The sequence below is a fragment of the Triticum aestivum genome, chromosome 3D, assembly GCF_018294505.1.
Source record: "Triticum aestivum cultivar Chinese Spring chromosome 3D, IWGSC CS RefSeq v2.1, whole genome shotgun sequence".
NCBI lineage: Eukaryota > Viridiplantae > Streptophyta > Magnoliopsida > Poales > Poaceae > Triticum > Triticum aestivum.
Genome location: NC_057802.1, coordinates 432,383,473 through 432,402,511, shown reverse-complemented (window position 1 = coordinate 432,402,511; position 19,039 = coordinate 432,383,473). Strand labels below are relative to the sequence as shown.

At 46.2% G+C, this 19,039-nt stretch overlaps 1 protein-coding gene across 1 annotated transcript; it reads right to left on the bottom strand.

The window, feature by feature from the left end:
* Positions 1-5,232: 5,232 nt before the first annotated feature.
* Positions 5,233-6,695, bottom strand: LOC123076347 (pentatricopeptide repeat-containing protein At3g13160, mitochondrial-like; the record flags this gene model as incomplete). Its single annotated transcript, XM_044498646.1, has 1 exon — positions 5,233-6,695. A coding segment is annotated over one exon (1,305 nt), but the record flags the coding sequence as incomplete, so codon positions are not given.
* Between the last annotated feature and the right edge of the window lie 12,344 nt (positions 6,696-19,039).

The following is a 19,039-nucleotide window of genomic DNA, read 5'->3' as shown; positions in this document are numbered from 1 at the left end:
ACACACAAGTCCCTAATAGATGCACCTGCACAAACTAACAAACACTTGCACACAACACGAAAAAGGGGTTGACAATCCCTTCACGGTCACTAGCAAGAGTGAGATCTGATAGAGATAGGTATAAAAGGTAAGTAAAAGTGTAAAATAAAGTAAAGATAAATACAACAAGGTATTTTTGTGTTTATGGTTTTATAGATCTGAAAATAATATGATAGAAATAGACCCGGGGGCCATAGGTTTCACTAGAGGCTTCTCTCTTGAAGAAAGCATATGGTGGGTAAACAAATTACTATTGAGCACTTGATAGAAAAGCGCATAGTTACGACGATATCTAAGGCAATGATCATGAATATAGGCATCGCGTCCGTGACAAGTAGACCGACTCCTGCCTGCATCTACTACTATTACTCCACACATCGACCGCTATCCAGCCTGCATCTAGTGTATTAAGTTAACAAGAACAGAGTAGCGCCTTAAGCAGGATGACATGATGTAGACGGATAGATCCAAACAATATAGTAAAAACCCCATCTTTTTATCCTTAATGGCAACAATACAAATACGTGCCTCGCTACCCCTACTGTCACTGGGTGAGGACACCGCAAGATTGAACCATCACAAAGCACCTTTCCTGTTGCAAGATAAATCAATCTAGTTGACCAAACCCAATCAATAGGCCAGAGAGAAATACAAAGCTATCTTAATCATGCATAAAAGAGTTCAGAGAAGACTGAAATAATATTCATAGATAATCTAATCATAAATTCATAATTCATGGGATCTCAACAAACACACCGCAAAAAAAAAGATTACATCAAATAGAGCTCCAAGAACATCGAGGAGAACATTGTATTGAAGATCAAAGAGAGAGAAGAAGCCATCTAGCTACTAGCTATGGACCGGTAGGTTTGTGGTAAACTACTCACACATCATCGGAAGGGTAGCAAGGTTGGTGTACAGGCCCTCCGTGATCGAATCCCCCTCTGGTAGAGTACCAGAAAAGGCCCCAAGATGGGATCTCACGAGAACAGAAGCTTGCGGCGGCGGAAAAGTATTTTTGGTGTGCCCCCTGGTGTACGAGGAATATTTTGGTATTTATAGAGCTGGAATTAGGGTTAGGGGAGTCCCGAGGGGCCCACAAGCCTGGGGGCGGCCCCCCTAGGGCGCCTCTAGGGCTTATGGCCCTCTCGTGGCTATTGTGGCCTCCTCCCGAAGCTTCGTGGTTGTTTTCTGGTCCAAGAAAAATTCTCAAAAAGTTTCATTCCGTTTGGACTCCGTTTGGTATTGATTTTCTGTAAAAGACAAAAACAAGGAAAAAACAGCAACTAGCACTAGGCACTAGGTTAATAGTTTAGTCACAAAAATGATATAAAATAGCATATTAATACATATAAAACATCCAAGATCGATAATATAATAGCATGGGACAATAAAAAAATTATAGATATGTTGGAGACGTATGAAGCATCCCCAAGCTTAATTCATGCTCGTCCTCGAGTAGGTAAATGATAAAAACATAATTTTTATGTGGAATGCTACCTAACATGTTTATCAAGTAATCTTTCTTATTGTGGCATGAATATTCAGATCCATAAGATTCAAAACAGAAGTTTAATATTGACATAAAAACAATAATACTTCAAGCATACTAATAAAGCAATCATGGCTTTTCAAAATATCATGGCTAAAGAAAGTTATCCCTATAAAATCATATAGTGTTATCATGCTCTATCTTCATCACACAAAGTATTTATCATGCACAACCCCAATGACAAGCCAAGCAACTGTTTCATACTTTTGATGTTCTAAAGCTTTTCCAACTTTCACGCAATACATGAGCGTGAGTCATGGATATAGCACTATGGGTGGAATAGAAGGTGGTAGTAGACAAAAAGGAGAAAGAAATTCTCACACCAACTAGGCAAATTAATAGGCTATGGAGATGCCCATCAATTGATATTGGTGCAAGTGAGTAGGGATTGCCATGCAACGGATGCACTAGAGCTATAAGTGTATGAAAGCTCGAAAGAAAACTAAGTGGATGTGCATCCAACTCGCTTGCTCACGAAGACCTAGGGAAATTTCAGGAAGTCCCTCATTGGAATATACAAGCCAAGTTCTATATTGTAAAATTCCCGCTAGTAATATATGAAAGTGACAACATAGGAGACTCTCTATCATGAAGATCATGGTGCTATTTTGAAGCACAAGTGCGGAAAAGGGTAGTAACATTGTCCCTTCTCTCTTTTTCTCTCGTTTTAAAAAAAAATCATTTTTTCTCTTTTTTGGGCTCTTTGGCCTCTTTTTTTATTTTGGGATCTTTGGCCTCTTTTTATTCTAACTCTGGAGTCTCATCCAGACTTGTGGGGGGAAATCATAGCCTCCATCATCCTTTCCACACATGGGACAATGCTCTAATAATGATGATCATCAGACTTCTATTGACTTACAACTCGATACTAGAACAAAAATATGACTCTATATGAATGCCTCCGGTGGTGTACCGGAATGTGCAATGATCTAGCGTGACATGTATAAAAAATATGAATGATGGCCAAGCCACAAATACTATGTCAATTATATGATCATGCAAAGCAATATGACAATGATGGTATATGTCATAATAAACGGAACGGTGGAAGTTGCATGGCAATATATCTCAGAATGGCTATGGAATGTCCATAATAGGTAGGTATGGTGGCTATTTTGAGGAAGGTATATGGTGGGTTTAATGCACCGGCGGAAGTTGCGCGGTACTAGAGAGGCTATCAATGGTGGAAGAGTGAGAGTGCGTATAATCCATGGACTCAACATTAGTCATAAAGAACTCACATACTTGCTGCAGAAATTTATTAGCCCTTGAAACATAGTACTAATATGCATGCTCCTAGGGGGGTAGATTGGTAGGAAAATCCCATAGCTCGTCAACGACCGCCACTCATAAGGAAGACAATAAAAAATAATTCATGTTCCAACTTCATCACATAACGAGAGACCATACGTGCACAAACCTTAACACAAGTATTTCTATTAAGCCACAATTACCAACTAGCATGACTCTAATATCACCATCTTTATATCTCAAAACAATTGTAAGGAATTAAACTTCTCATATATTCAATGATCTACATGAAAGTTTTTATTATATCCCTCTTGAATACCCATGATATTTCGACCAAATTCATAACCTAAGAAAATTGCCATACTATTTTTAAGACTCTTAAAATAATATAAGTGAACCATGAGAGTTCATCAATTTCTTTAAAATAAAATCATTGTCGTGCTCTAAAAAGATATAAGTGAAGCACCAGAGCTACTACCTAGCTCAAAAGATATAAGTGAAGTACATACAGTATTCTAATAAATTCACGATTAATGTGTGTCCCTCTCAAAAGGTGTGTACAACAAGGATGATTATGGCAAACTAAAAAGTAAAGACTCATGTAATACAAGACGCTCCAAGCAAAACACATATCATGTGGTGAATAAAAATATAGCCTCAAGTAATTTTACCGATGAATTGAAGACAAAAGAGGGGATGCCATCTGGGGCATCCCCAAACTTATATGCTTGGTTGTCCTTGAATATTTGCTTGGGGTGCCTTGGGCATCCCCAAGCTTAGGCTTTTGCCACTCCTTATTCCATAGTCCATCAAAACCTTAGTCAAAACTTGAAAACTTCACAACACAAAACTCAACAGAAAACTCATGAGCTCCGTTAATATAATAAAAACAAATCACCACTTAGGTACTGTTGTGAACTCATTCCAAATTTATATTGGTGTTATATCTACTGTATTATAACTTCTCCATGGTTCATATACCCTGATACTACCCATAGATTCATCAAAATAAGCAAACAACACATAAAAAATAGAATCTGTCTAAAACAGAACAATCCGTAGCAATCTGGAAACTTCGTATACTTCTGTAACTCCATACATTCTAAAAAATTAGGAAAATCTGGGAAATTTGTATATCAATCTTGTGTAAAAAATTCAGATCAAAATCACGTTTTTGTGAATTTTTAAAATTCCAGAACAGAACAGTACACAGAAAGTAACAATCTGCTAATCTGCTGCCAGATATGGTAAGTTTGACATGAACAAATGGAAAGCACAGCACTGATCGTGCAGTATCAACCTGTCAACCCACCAAGGCTCGAACCTGGGGTGGCTCACTACCTCTAATTAGAAGAAAAGCACAAAGAGTAACATTGCTGGAGTTGTACAGGTAATACATAATACTCCCTCCGTTCGGAATTACTTGTCTCGGAAATGGATGTATCTAGAACTAAAATACGTCTAGATAGATCCATTTCTGCGACAAGTAATTCCGAACGGAGGGAGTACATAATTCTAGTCCTGACATTTGACAACACTATCGGTATTTTTAATAAAACCACAAAACAATTGTTTATTTGATTACATGCTTAATTTTTCATAGTTTGAACTCTCGGAACAATTTTGAGGATAGTCTCAAAGCCTAGCAGTTTCATACTGAAGTCAATTTCATCACAAAAACACAGCCTTTATTCAAATGAGTAAATATGGTAAATGCTGAAGTGCATTCTGTGTATATTCTCGTAATTAAAGGAGGTCAGCTCCTACAATCTTCTTAGAAAGCAAGAATCCGAATTGTGAGAAAACAGCACTTCACCTACTATCCTAATTCATACAGTTCTTCCTTGTTCGGTTTACAACTCTACTAGCTCACTATATGACCAGATATGAAGATCAGTTCAAAAAAAGTGAAAAACAAAGGTCACTACAGCAAATGAAAATAGTACAACTATTGACCCCTAGTTTGGCAAACTAGTAACCTGACAAACTCCTATCGAAGCTAATCATTGATCAAAGGCCTTTTAACTTCATGTATGTCATAACATTTGCATTGTCCATGCTTTGAAGAGAAATACTATAATAAAAAGTAAGAATCAACAAAGTGGGAGGTATGTGTGTTTATCTTCATCACAGAGCTAACAGTTGAATCATCAATGTCTAGAAAATAGAAGTATCCATAAAGTACACAACTCTTGGAGGATGTTTCCAAACACAAATATTACATTCATACAAGGAATTTGATGCAACAAGAAAAATCAGCACAAGCAAGACATTGCAGATAAGAATAAAGACTTCCTGTGGATCTCTTCTAAAATGGATAAAAAGATTTTCAACAAGTATGACATCACAGGGCAAGCTAAACCAATACCTTATTAAACTAGTTAAACCACTACTTTAACTTGCACTTCTTGTTCTATCATGCAAACAGAGAAACTGAGTAAAACAAGTCATGGTGAAATTTGGCATGCATCAGTCAAAGCCTGACCAATGAATTTTACTTTTCAGTCTCATGTTCCACTTCACACTCCTTTTCTTCTGATATTGCTTCTTACTCATCAGTTTCAGCTCTTAATTCACTGCCTTTTCCACTACCTCGCATCCTCAAACCCTTTCGTAAGTAGTAGTACTTCTTCCGCCCGATATCAACAAGCTTGGCAGCCTCCTCCACCCTCGATGCATCTACCAATGCATTCACTACATCCTGCAGCACACCACACTCCACTCTACAGCCCCTTTTACGACTAAACATTTCATAGCAGTACCTTAGTGCACAATCCAGGTCTCCAGCCTGCAGAAGGTGTGGCACGAGAGTCTCATATGTTCCCTTATTTGCGGCACAGTGATTTTTTACCAAATCATCATACAGCTTCTTGGCCTCCTGTAACCTCCCTGCTTTCAAATATCCTCGAATCAACTCATTGTAGGATACTGTATCGGGTTTTGGCCCGTCCTTCTCCAACCTCTCAAGCACAGCAGCTGCATCATCAATCCTCCCTTCTGCAACCCAACCCCGCAGCTTGGCATTGTAGCACTTTGCATCTGGCTCCAAATTCCTCTCCTTCATCATCTCCCATACTATTTCTGCTTCATCCGTGGGGCCATTGTTAGAAAACCCATTCAACAGCGTGTTGAAAGTAACATTGTCAGCTGAAACACCGTGCTTCTCCATGAGAAGAACAACGTCAAGAGCAGCTGAGAGGTCAGGCTTCTGGCACAATGCGCGGACGAGTATGTTATAAGAGTATACGCTGGGAACAATCGAGGGGTGGGTGGCTGGGATCTCCTGGAATACAGCAGTGAGCCCGTCGAAATCCCCGGCTTCTGCATACGCTGCAAGAAGGGCGTTGAATGTCATGGTGGATTTATGCTGCGTGGGAAGTTCATGGAAGGTTGCGGCAGCGTGGGATGGCATGGAGGCACGGCCGTAGAGGCGGATGAGGCGCGTGGCGAACCCCTCGTTTGAGGTCTCGAGGAAGGGCTTCTGCGCTTCGATGATGGCCTCGATGCCGTCTTGGCGGCCAAAGGAAGTGAGGCGGCTTACCGCTACATCGTACACGCGGTGCCACTCGCGGAAGCGCGACGACACGGTTGACGCTTGGACGAACTCGGAGACCAGCGTATCAGGGTCGCGCTGCCGGATGAGGGCAATGAGGATATCGTCAAGGGGCTTCGGGAGCTTGTGGTCCGCGTCGGACTCAGCTTTGGCGGCGGGCTGTTCGCCGAGGGGCTTCGGGAGCTTCTGGCCCGCGATGGAGTCAGCATCGGCGGCGGGCGGTTTCGGCGTCGGCGGCGGGCGGTTTCGGCGTCGGCGTCGGCGCCGGCGCGCGCTTGTTCTCGGGATGCTTGGGCAGTTTTACCGTTGGCGAGGAGGAGGAGAAGATGCGGGAGAGGCTGTTCGCCCGGGCGGCGGCGGCGGCGGCGGCGGAGGCCATGGGAAGGCGTCGGATGGGGGCGGTTTGGGGCGAGAGGAGCGGAATGGGCGAACGAGGGTTTTCCCTGCTCTATGCACTTCTTCTGATCGTCTCCCAAGTACCAGCCCGGCCCAGCCCAGCCCAGCCACAAAGAAAGTGATCAACATTTTTTAAATGTTAGAAAGTGATTAAAAAAATTTGTATACACATCCAATATTGTTCGAACGCTTATTCAATATTTTTAAATACTTGTTCAACTTTTTTCAAATACATGTTCTACATTTTTCAAATACTTGTTTAGCATTTTCTAATAGTTATTCAGCATTTTCAAATACTTCTTCAATATTTCTAATACTTATTCAACATTTTGAAATACTCGTTCAACATTTTTTCAAATACTCATTCAAATTTTTTTAATACTTATTCAACATTTGTCAAATAATTATTCAACATTTTTAATACTTATTCAACATTTTTAATACTTATTCAACATTTTCAAATACTTGTTCAATATTTTTCAAATTCGTGTTCAACATTTTATAATACTTTTTCAATATTTTTCAAATACTTGTTTAACATTTTTTAAATGTGTTTCGAAGAGTGTTGTTTTATATATATGTAGAATATTTTACGGAAACACTAACGCCACACGTGTGGGCGTTTGCATCTCGCCCACACGCGTGGATCCGCGTCCGTTTGTGGATGCATGAATCTTGGCATGTTTGTGGTGCCACGTAGGAATGGGCTGGTGTGTGGGCATTCACCCGGTCGCCCACACGGAGGGGCCGGTGTGTGGGTGTTTGGCAGTTCGCCCACACGCCAGTTTTCACTCACGCACAAGGGCTGGTGTGTGGGCATTTGCCATCTCGCCCACACGCCCGTCTCCTCTCCCACACCCAAACTGCCAGTTGCCATGCGTTTTGCAGTGTACATGACAACTGCCCTAGTGTGCTTGCAAGCAGATGGCAACTCTCTTTTTTTACCCGAACATGTCAGTTGCCATGTGTTTTGCAGGGTAAACGGCAACTGCCCTAGTGTGCTTGTAAGCAGATGGCAACTCTCTCTTTTACCCGAACATGTTGTTTTGCCATGTCTCTTTGTAGCGCTACACGGCAACTGTTTAGTGTTAGTAGGTGGCAACTCCTAAGGTTTTCAAATCATGGCAACTGTAGTAAACTATTACCAGACCATACATGGCAACTGCTTAGTGTTAGTAGGTGGCAACCTCTAAAGTTTTCAAATCATGGCAACTATAGTAAACCAGACCATACATGGCAACAGCTGCAGTTGTCCAAAATGGCATCTGGCACTTGACCTGAGATGGCAACTGCAGTTGAGCAACCATGGCAACTGTAGTTGTCCGACATGGCAACTGTAGTTCAACGACATGGCAACTGCGGGTAAACGGACATTGAAGAGGGTCCGGACCATGGCAACTGCGGGAACGCGTGATGACTGTCACGCGGGGCGTGCGGTAGGTGGCTGAGAGAGGTGACATGGATTGACGGGCGAAGGTTGCATGCCTTTGCAGAGGCGAGCGATGAAGGAGTGTTGCATCTCGATCTAGAGGCATCAGTCAATTGAATCTCTCTCTCTCTGTGTGTGTAGTGTGTTTTTGAGAGAGAGAGAGAGGAGGAAGAGGAGGAGGAGGAGGAAGGAGAATATGAGGGACGCGGGCAGAAAACAGCAAAATACACAGGTTGTAGCCTCCTGCGCGGCTGGGCCGGCCCATCTGAGTTGCCACAGGACGCGAGGCTTCCCCTGTGCTCGCTTAAAGCGAGAAATAGGGTGCCCCCGGCTTCAAAGGGTCGATCAATCGCACAAGCGCACGACCACTTGGTCCAGCCCATCTTCCACTGTTCGCATCGCTTAGCAGTTTTGGTTTCACGAAGCTCCTATAGAAGTTTCCCAGCCATTTTTTCAGGTATGGGAATAGTATAGAAGGTTTATTATACGGCTTTACCTTTTCTTTTTCTGCTTCCTTTTTTCATTTTAAATTTTCGTTTTTCTGTTTTTGATTTTTAAAGGCTTTGTTGTTGTTCTTCTTCTTCTTCTTCTTCTTCTTCTTCTTCTTTCTCTATTTTTTTCCTTCTTTGTTTTCCTTTTTTTCTTTTCCAAAAAATGTTGGCATTTAAAATCAACTGTTCAGAAATTCATATTTTTTTTGGAAATTAAGAACATGTTCGTATTTTAACACAATTTTTTCATAAAATCCAAACATAGTTACTAAATTTCAGAAAATGTTCTCATTTCCCAAATTTGTTAACAGATCCAAAAAATGTTTCTAAATTTCAAAAAATATTCCCATTTTCAAAAAAATCACAAATTCAACAAAAATGGAATTTTAAAATGTGTTCCAATTTTCAAAGATTGTTTGTGTTTTATAAAAAATCATTTTTAAAATATTCATAGACTCAAAAGATTTTAGTGTATTAAAAATGTTCTTTCATTTAAAAAATCATGTTTTCTTCAAGTTTTGAAAAAATGTTCATAGTTTCAAAATTGTTGGTGTTTTCAAAAATTGCTCGGTATGTTAATATTTGTTCTCATTTTCATAATTTGTTTAGAACTTCAAAATGTGTTCTAATTTTTCAAAGATTGTTAGTATTTTCAGTAAATATGTTCTACTAATTTTTTAAAATATGTTCATAGATCAAAAGATGTCCAATTTTTTTTAAAAAAGTTGCGTATTAAAAAATGTTCACGGATTTCAAAATATGTTCCCGTTTTCTAGTTTTGTTTTGAGCTTTGAAAATTGTTTCTGTTTTCAAAAATTTCCTACAAATTCGAAAAATGTTCATGATTTTAGAATTTGTTCAAGTTTTCAAAAAGTATGCAGAGTAAAAAATGTTTTCAATTCCAAAAAGTTTTTCATTTTCAGAACAATATTCAACATTCGATTGTTTTCCTAGAGTTTCGAGAAACGTTTGAAAAATTTGTAAAGATTGTTTAAATGTGTCGCCCGGCCCAATTTTTCAGCCGGTTGGTCCGGAGCCGTCTGCCCTGCATGCGTACAATAGTCAGATATATCCCACGTCCTTCCCCATCATCAATGCGGACCCCCTCTTGATAGTACGGTGTCTCCTACGACTCAAGTCCACCAAAACAGAACCGAAGGAGACTACACCGTCTTCACTTAAATCACCGAGGGAAAAGAATCGTCTCATGCCAATGAATGAATCGCTGAAATACTCAACGCACACGATTAGTCCGCAAAAGCATTGTCATCAATCACCAAAACTACTTAGAGAGAGGCATGCCCTAACAATCTCCCCCTTTTTGGTGGGTTGATGACAACACGTGATTTGCACAACGGAATGACAAGAGAATAAGCGAATCCCAGAGACTACAAAATACAGACGGGATCCCCCTAGATGTGTGCACCTAATTAGAGGTGCCTTTGGAATGCGAAGTACACACATTAGGATCAACGCCCCCCCCTATATTTTATAGTCTGACATCATTTGCATCAAAGATGAGACATATATGAGCTAGTATGCAATAGAGTAGTAAGTGAGCATAGACATATGAGATAAGCAAGAACTCACACACTACTAAGGTACTGGGCATACAATGATAATAATAGGATAAGGTAGCATATGTCTCACACCATATGATAGGGTACCAGGTCTCACGAGCACAAACCAAACCAAAGCAAATGACGATAGAAGAGTTTGCGAGAGAGAAAGACAAGGCAAATAAGACACTCACAACTCGACAAATCCCTAAACTTTCTCCCCCTTTGGCACCGAGACACCAAAAGGGCAAAGAGTGCTGCTACAGCCCCAGGTGATAGCACAACTGACGATCTCCATCATCACATCCTCGTGTGATCGTCTGCTCCTCCGTCATCGGCAGGGGGCTGCTCAGTGTCTTAGTCTGTCCACGGGTAGTGCTGCTGAACCCACTCCTCCTCATCTGTGATCTTGCCCTCAGATCCGCTGGCAACTGTTGTACCTAACTGACGCATGAGCTCCTTGTGACGGCTCCTGGCCTTCTTCTCAGACACATGAGCCATATACTGTCCATGGGACTCCATGCATAAAAGTTTCTTCATCTTGCGCTTGAGCTTCTTTGCCCATGAGGGCTCCACTCCAGAGGGCACATAGTCCTCCTCCTCATCATCAGCATCAGCCTCTGTCTCAACATCGTCAGCTCCAGATGGAATCCCAGACCTCGGAACCGAAGTGCCCCAGTTCTCCTTCTTCCTCAGACGCTTGATCTCATGAGGGGTCAACTCGCCAGTCTCCAGCACGACACCAGGATAAGTGTGCTCCCAAGCCTTCTCAATAAGCAACATGAGAAAAGGACCATAGATGGGACGCTTGTGCTCGGAGATAGCGGAGAGAAGCTCAGACAACATGACATGAGAGATATCCAAGGACTCTCGAGTGTTTTCTTCCTTCTCATGCTAACAAAAAAGTAACATGTCCATGAGAAACGAGTGAACCATATCCAAGTTCCCAGTGCGTGGGAAAAGAGTCTCTCTGAAGATGCGATGAAGGATGTCCAGGTAGGCAGGCAACTCATACGTCTCCTTCTGCGTCTCGGGATTAATCTTCACAGTGCAGAACGGCCAGAGAGCTTGCTTGTGAGTAGATGTTGTCTTCTGGTGAGGACGAAAGCCAACCGGGTTCTCAAGCCCTTGATCTTCAATCCCAAACAATTCCATGAATGCCTTCCATTTGACTGACAGAAGTTTGCCATTAGTCATCCAAGTCAAGGTCCTTTCCGCATCGGTGCCCAGATGAACCGTGGTATAAAACCGAGCCACCAAATCCGCATCAAAGTCCTTGTTGAACTCCATGATCATGAGAATATTCAGCTGAGTACACATCTGCAAAGCTTCACCAAAGTAGGCAGGATCCTTCCCCATACAGGCAATGTCGATGGAGCGGACATCAACATAAATATTCTTCTACACTTTGATGACATCAAAATAGATTCCCCACTGAAAACGGTTCCAAAACGGGCGGTTGACCAAAGTGGGTTCTTGATCTTCCGCATATGGGTTGCTGATGTCTACTACGCAACTTTATTCTTGTAGACATGTGTTGGGCCTCCAAGCGCAGAGTTTTGTAGGACAGTAGCAATTTTCCCTCAAGTGGATGACCTAAGGTTTATCAATCCGTGAGAGGTGTAGGATGAAGATGGTCTCTCTCAAAAGACCCTGCAACCAAATACAAGAAATCTCTTGTGTCCCCAACACACCCAATACAATGGCAAATTGTATAGGTGCACTAGTTCGGTGAAGAGATGGTGATAAAAGTGTAATATGGATGGTAGAAATATATTTTTATAATCTGAATAAATAAAAACAGCAAGGTAGCAAATAGTAAACGGGCACAAAAACGCTATTGCAATGCTTAAAAATGAGGCCTAGGGTCCGTACTTTCGCTAGTGCAATCTCTCAACAGTGCTAATATAATTGGATCATATAACCATCCCTCAACGTGCGATGAAGAGTCACTCCAAAGTTCCTATGTAGCGGAGAACATAAGAATAAATTGTTTGTAGGGTACGAAACCACCTCAAAGCTATTATTTCCGAACAATGTATCCTAGAGTTCGTACTAAAATAACAACAAGCTATTCTTTCCGATCGATCTAACCAAGAGTTCGTACTAAAATAACACCAAAGCAAATTCAGATTCGTAATACTCAATCCAACACAAATAACTTCAAAGAGTGCCCCAAGATTTCTATCGGAGAAACAAAAGACGAGAACGTGCATCAACCCCTATGCATAGATTACCCCAATGTCACCTCGGGAATCCGCAAGTTGAATGCTAAAACATATATCAAGTGAATCAATATGATACCCCATTGTCACCACGAGTATTCATATGCAAGACATATATCAAGTGCTCTCAAATCCATAAAAGTATTCAATCCGATAACAACTAAATCTCAAAGGGAAAAACTCAATTCATCACAACAAGATAGAGAGGGGAAAACACCATATGATCCGACTATATTAACAAAGCCCATGATACATCAAGATCGTGACATCTCAAGAACACGAGAGAGAGAGAGAGATTAAACACATAGCTACTGGTACAAATCCTCAGCTCCGAGGGTGGACTACTCCCTCCTCATCGTGGTGGCCGCCGGGATGATGAAGATGGCCACCGGAGATGATTCCCCCCTCTGGTAGGGTGCCAGAACGGGGTCTAGATTGGTTTTCGATGGCTACAGAGCCCTGCGGCGGCGGAACTTCTGATCTAGGGTTACCCCGAAGGGGTTTGGAATATTTGTGAATTTATAAGGTAAAGAGGGGGTGCGGGAGGCCACCGAGGTGGGCACTGCTGTCGGATGTGGGGTTCCGGCAAACCCTTAAGGTTCAAACTCTAGGGTGCGCGCGAAGACTTTCCCTCCTACCGATCTACGCCCTAGCTCGCTAAGATCTCGCGGACGAACTCGACGAACTATCAGCAAAGAAAGACACGAGATTTATACTGGTTCGGGCCACTGTTGTGGTGTAATACCCTACTCCAGTGTGGTGGTGGTGGATTGCCTCTTGGGCTGATGAAGAACAGTACAAGGTGGAGAACAGCCTCCTGAGGTTGAGGTGTTCTTGTGCTTGGTGAACTTAGCGGGTGAGAGCTGGGTGAACTGCACGATCCCCCCTACTGTGGTGGCTAGCTCTACTTATATAGGCCCTGGTCCTCTCCCCAAATTTTGAGCGGGAAGGGAGCCAACAACGGTGGGCAAATTTGAAGGGGGACAGCTACTACAAGCTATCCTGACAAAAGCGGTCTTCGCCTGCTAAAGGCTCTGGTGGTGACGCCATCTTGGGCTCCACGATGACCTTCGTCTTGCCGTCCTCCTGGTCTTGGTCTCGTTGCACCGATAAGGCAACCTTTGCCTGATGCCTCGGTACTCCTCGCCTGCGCTGGCCTCCTTAGCACCAAAGAGGAAACAAGGACACTACGCGCCCTGGCGCCCGCCTGGTACCGATCGTCATGGCTCACGTCACGAGAGCCTCGTGAGGTTTGCCCCGCCTTGATATCTCCACTCCTCGTGAGCCTGCCTGACTAGGCCACTCCTGAGGAGGTCTTGCGTCGTCCGCCTCACGAAGCTTGGCCCCTCGTGAGGGTCTTAGATGTCTTGTTGATGAAGATGGGCCGTATAGCCCGCTGGCCTGGCCACGCCGTGGGCCGCAGTCAGGCAAGTCTGGGGACCCCCGTTCCCAGAATGCCGACAGTAGCCCCCGGGCCCAAGGTGCGCTCGGGCTTGGCTTCGCGGCGAAGCCAAGGGTCAAGTACGGAGCGTCGCGGGCCCCCAAAGCCTGCGGCCTCGGTTGACGCATGGCGGTTGATTGGACGTGGGCATCTCCGTTTCCCCACGCTGCCTCGGCAACTGCTCGACTTGACAAGTCCCTGCGACATGCAAGGAAAACCATCATTACCTGTGATCGTGGGAGGCGCCGGTTGGCCTTCTTCCGCTATAAATGGGGAGGGGGCGGAGCCCCCGTCGCCCATCTCTTCCTTGCTCGCTTGCTTCTTCCTCCTCGCTCCATTGCTTGCAGTGCCACCAATGGCGCCAGGAAGGAAAAGTTCTCTGCCGCCGAGAAGGGAAAGGCCCCTCGTGAGGGACCCGGCTCTCCGGCGCCCAAGTGCGGACGCGGCCGTCCGCGCAAGAACGTCGCGACCCCTGCCATGGCCCACTGTCGTGGCGGCGCCGCGACACGCGAAGGGGGTCGTCCCAGCCATGGCAGTCCAGTTGACGAGGGGAGGCGTGCTATGGTGGCGCCCCCCCTCCCGCGCTTCCACTCGGCGGAGGTGTCACCGGAGTTTGTCGTCTAGTCGGAGAACCCGGCCGGCAACTGGCTCCAACTTCCGCGCTTCTTCGTCGGCTAACTGCCGACCTCTGGTCCAGGCGGACTCTGGTTGCAGGCGGATGGTTGCTGCAGCAAGGCCTCTTGGGTCGTGGTCGATACTTCCACCGCAGGCAACATAGCACTGGCCCGCGGCCGACAGACGTTCGCCCGCGCGCGCGGCCTGGGCAGGCGGTGCACCCTCCACTTCAAGTATGATGGTGGATCGACCCTCTATGTGAGGGTGTTTGGGGAAGATGGTCGCCGCGCCGGGTGTTGCCCCGAGGCGAACGACGGTGAGGAGGTGCTCGGGCTTGGTGACGGTCGTGACGAGGATGAGGGCGAGCCTGCCCTCGGCGGCGACCGTGTCTCGTCCAGCTACGGCGGCTCTTCCTCTGGCGACAGCTCCAGCAGTGGCGGCTACGACCAGCCGCCGCACCGCCGCGCCCGCTTTGAAGGCGGCAGCGGGTCATCTCGTCGCCGCGCCTCCATGAAGCACGAGGAAGGGTCCGGCTAGGCTCGGGGTGCCGCTAGGGGCCTGCCTCCGCAGATCACTGCAACGCCACTTTTGTTTTACTCTTTTTCCTGCATCAAGAATGAAACCAGTATGGGCCCAGGGGGGCGTGTACCGAACTATGGTTCCTTGGTTATTGCACTATGCATGTTGTTCCCGTGCTGTGTCGTTATTTTGCGCAAAGATAACTTAACCTGGTATATTCAGGATGCCCTCTTCCTCACGAGGTGTTTGTTTCCTCGTGTCCATCTTGCCTTGGTGGCCTGCATTCGCTTAGGAACTGCAAAAATGAAAAGCCGCGTCCGGCACCTAATCTAGTCTTCAAGTCTTCTCACCAGCGCGGAGCTAAGTGCTGCCACTAGGCGTGGGCGGGAGCCCCAGGGCCTGAGGCCGGCGCTCCTGAGACTCCGGGGCGTGTATAGCCCCAACTCATTATTACGTGAGAGTGTCACGGGCAGCGATTCTTCATAGGCACCGGGCCTTCTTCACAGGCTCTGGGCCTTTCTTCACAGGCTCTGGGCCTTGCTTCATGGGTAGAACTTCCGGAGGTGCTGGATGTTCCAGGTGTTTTGGATAGGTATCCCGTCTTGTGTCTCTAGGCGCACGGCGCCAGGCCTGGAGATGTGGACGACCTTGAACGGGCCCTCCCACATTGGTGAAAGCTTATGCAGCCCTTCCCTGGAGAGGACCCGCCTCAGGACTAGGTCACCCATCTCGAGTGTCCTGGAGCAGATGTTGTGGCAGTGGTATCGCCGCAGTGCTTGCTGGTACCTTGCCGCCCTCAGTGCAGCTTCACGACGACGTTCCTCCCCCAGCACGAGATCCATCCCCCGCGTGGCGTCTTGCTGCGTTTCGTCGAACGCCAGGACCCGTGCGGAGCGATACTTGACCTCGTGAGGAAGGACTGCTTCAGCTCCGTAGACGAGGAAGAATGGAGTCTCGCCCGTTGGCTTGGTGGCGGTGGTGCGGATGGACCACAGCACGGACTGGAGCTCGTCATGCCAGCCCCTGCCGCAGGTCTCCAGCTTCTTCTTGAAGGTCCTGGTCTTGAGGCCCCTCAGGACCTCCGCGTTAGCGCGTTCGGCCTGACCATTACTCCTAGGGTGGGCCACCGAAGCGTAGCAAATCTGCGTTCCAAGGTTAGCACAGTAGGTTTTGAAGAGGTTACTAGTAAACTGCGAGCCGTTATCTGTGATGATGCGGTTGGGGACCCCAAAGCGGCTCACGAGGCCCTTGATGAACTTGACAGCAGAGCCGACCGGGATGGTACGGACGGCTTCCACTTCCGCCCACTTGGTGAACTTGTCGAGGGCGACGTAGAGATAGCGGTAGCCCCCTGGCGCCTGTGGAAACGGGCCTAAGATGTCCAACCCCCAGACCGCGAATGGCCACGTGAGCGGAATGGTTTGGAGGCCCTGAGCTGGCTGATGGATTTGCTTGGCGTGGAATTGGCAAGCTTCGCAGGACTTCACCAGCTCGGCTGCGTCGTTGAGTGCTGTAGGCCAGTAGAATCCACTGCGGAACACCTTGCCGACGAGGGTCCGTGACGACGAGTGGTGTCCGCAGTCCCCGCCGTGTATGTCAATCAGCAACTCCCTTCCTTGATCACTGGAGATGCAGCGCAGCGTGACATCGTTCAGTCGTTTCCTGTACAACTCGCCGTCTTGGATACAGTATGCCGTGGCTTGCCGGGCCACGCGCTCCGTGTCCTCTTCCTTCTCCGGCAGCGTTGTGACAGCCTGGTTTTTGCCCTCTCTCATTTGCTTGATTTTCATTTGGAGTCAATTTGAAATTTGGAGTTTTTGAATCTTTTCATATGGACTTAAACACTTGGGTACCCTTGGCTTTCACCCAAGTGCTTCATTTCCCTCCCTAATCATCATTCCCCTTCTAATCCACCCCAAAATAATCTTTGGAATATTTTTCTTAAATGAAAAATATTCATTTTTCTCCAGAAAACCCTAGCTAGATCAATATGCTCCAAAGCAACCCCAGTTTTTATGGCCCAGAAAAATCTGAGATAATTCAAAAATATTCTTTGAACCCTAGGGCACCTTCCTGAGCAAAAATATTTCATCACTTTTTGGAATATTTTTGCTACAGAAAATATTTTCTGTTCTGGACAGAAATGGTGGTTTCTACAGCAACTACCATTTTACTTGCTCCATTGTGCCTGGGTTTTCTTGTGCATTTTCACCTTAGTAGATCATGGCTAACCTCCAAAGCACAGCCCCCAACTCCCAGCCGTTTGGCCTCAGTAACCTCTCACAGTTACTGACCAGAAACTTACTTGGCATGTAAAGACTCCTCTACTGCACCTGGATCCAAACCAAAGCGTGGTAAACTTCAAAACCACCACGAACAACATGCCAGACATGATTTTTGGACGTAGGCTGGCCTGAGGGAAGAGTTCGCGCGGTGACCACGCTTGTCCACCATGTCATGCCTGCGTGTCGACGCGCTCTGAGTGCCGCCGAGCGCTCTGTTCGCGTGTGCTCGATTCCCGCGTCTGCCCGAGTGTGCCAAACCTCGCCACCATCCTCGTCTCAACGCCATTAACTCCCCTCTGGCGCTCGCCGACGCCGGAGCTCGCCGCAGCGAGCACGGGCACGGTTCGGCCAACCCAATAGTGCGGTGCGCACTGTGCTCGTCGCCTTCTCCTCGTTCTTGTGCTCGTCCCCGTTCGCCAACAGTTGCCGCGTGAGCTGCGTCGCCTTCTCCCCCTCTCACTGACGCCGCTCGTCGCCGGGCGCCGTGGCCAGGTGTCCACCGGCGGAGCCCGAACCCCCCTCTCCGCTTGCCTATAAATGGAGCCGCCCCCAGCCTCCTCGAGCACCATCCACCACTCCCACACACCCCACAAGCGCGTAGGAAACCGTAGCCCGGCCGGGCAGGCCGCAGGCCGCCGCCCTCGAGCTCGAGCTCGCCGGCGATCCCCTCTAGTCGCCGCGGTAGCTCCAGCCCCTCCCAGGCTAGGGCGACCCTTCTAGGGCCTCCGCCTCTCTCTGGTGAAGCCATCCCGTCCCCCTGGAGCCCCTGGAGTTGCCTCTGCTCGCCGTCCTCCTCATCTTCGGCGACCACCGCGTTCTGCCTCCTCTTGCGAGGTCGATTCCGACGCCGTCCGCCACCCCTAGCCACGCTACAGGTACGGGCAGGTGCGCCTCCGTCCCCTCTTGCCATCCCTCCCTCTCATTTTGGCCAAGGGGCCCTCGTCGCGGGCGAGAGCTCCGGCGAAGCCGCGACTCCCTCTGTTTTCTTCTCCCCCTCCTCCTCACCTGACTAGCGGGGCCCGCTAGTCAGCCACTCTGTATGCGCGCGAAGCGGTACGAGTGGTGGCGCCCCTGGGCTTTACGCCTTCGACGTCACCCCCCAGTTTGTTTATTTTTATTCAAATTCATTTGAATTTACAGAACACTTCCAACAGCCATAACTCTTCAACCATAAGTCCAAATGAATTGATTCTTTTTGCATTTTGTTCTTTGCAAAGAAATCTAGCAGCTCACCAAAGATGAGATTTTTCTGAGCTATTTAGAATTTCTGGTGATTTTCAGAAGTGTTCTTGATATTTTCTTTTTGTGCTTAAAATTATTTTCAGAGGGTGAGGCTTGTCTTGAGGATCACCAGAAGGCTTGTGAACCTCATCTGCACTAAGGCAAGCCACAGCAACATTTTCATGGTGTCATTTCAATATTTATGATTTTCTTACTTGAATGAAATGATTAATCCATGCATTTAAATAACTATTATGTTATTTATATTTTGTTAAGTGTCTGTTAGTTATTATGTTTGATTTACAGAATGTTGAAACTAACTTAGTTGGTAAAGCAAAGCTAAGATCTATTTGTGGTGATGATAAGAATAATTTTGTTGTGCATGTTAGTAATTACTTAAAGTTATTTTCTTGCATAAATAAAATAGTAAAATTTGCTAGAAAATATTCTGTTAAGTACTTGT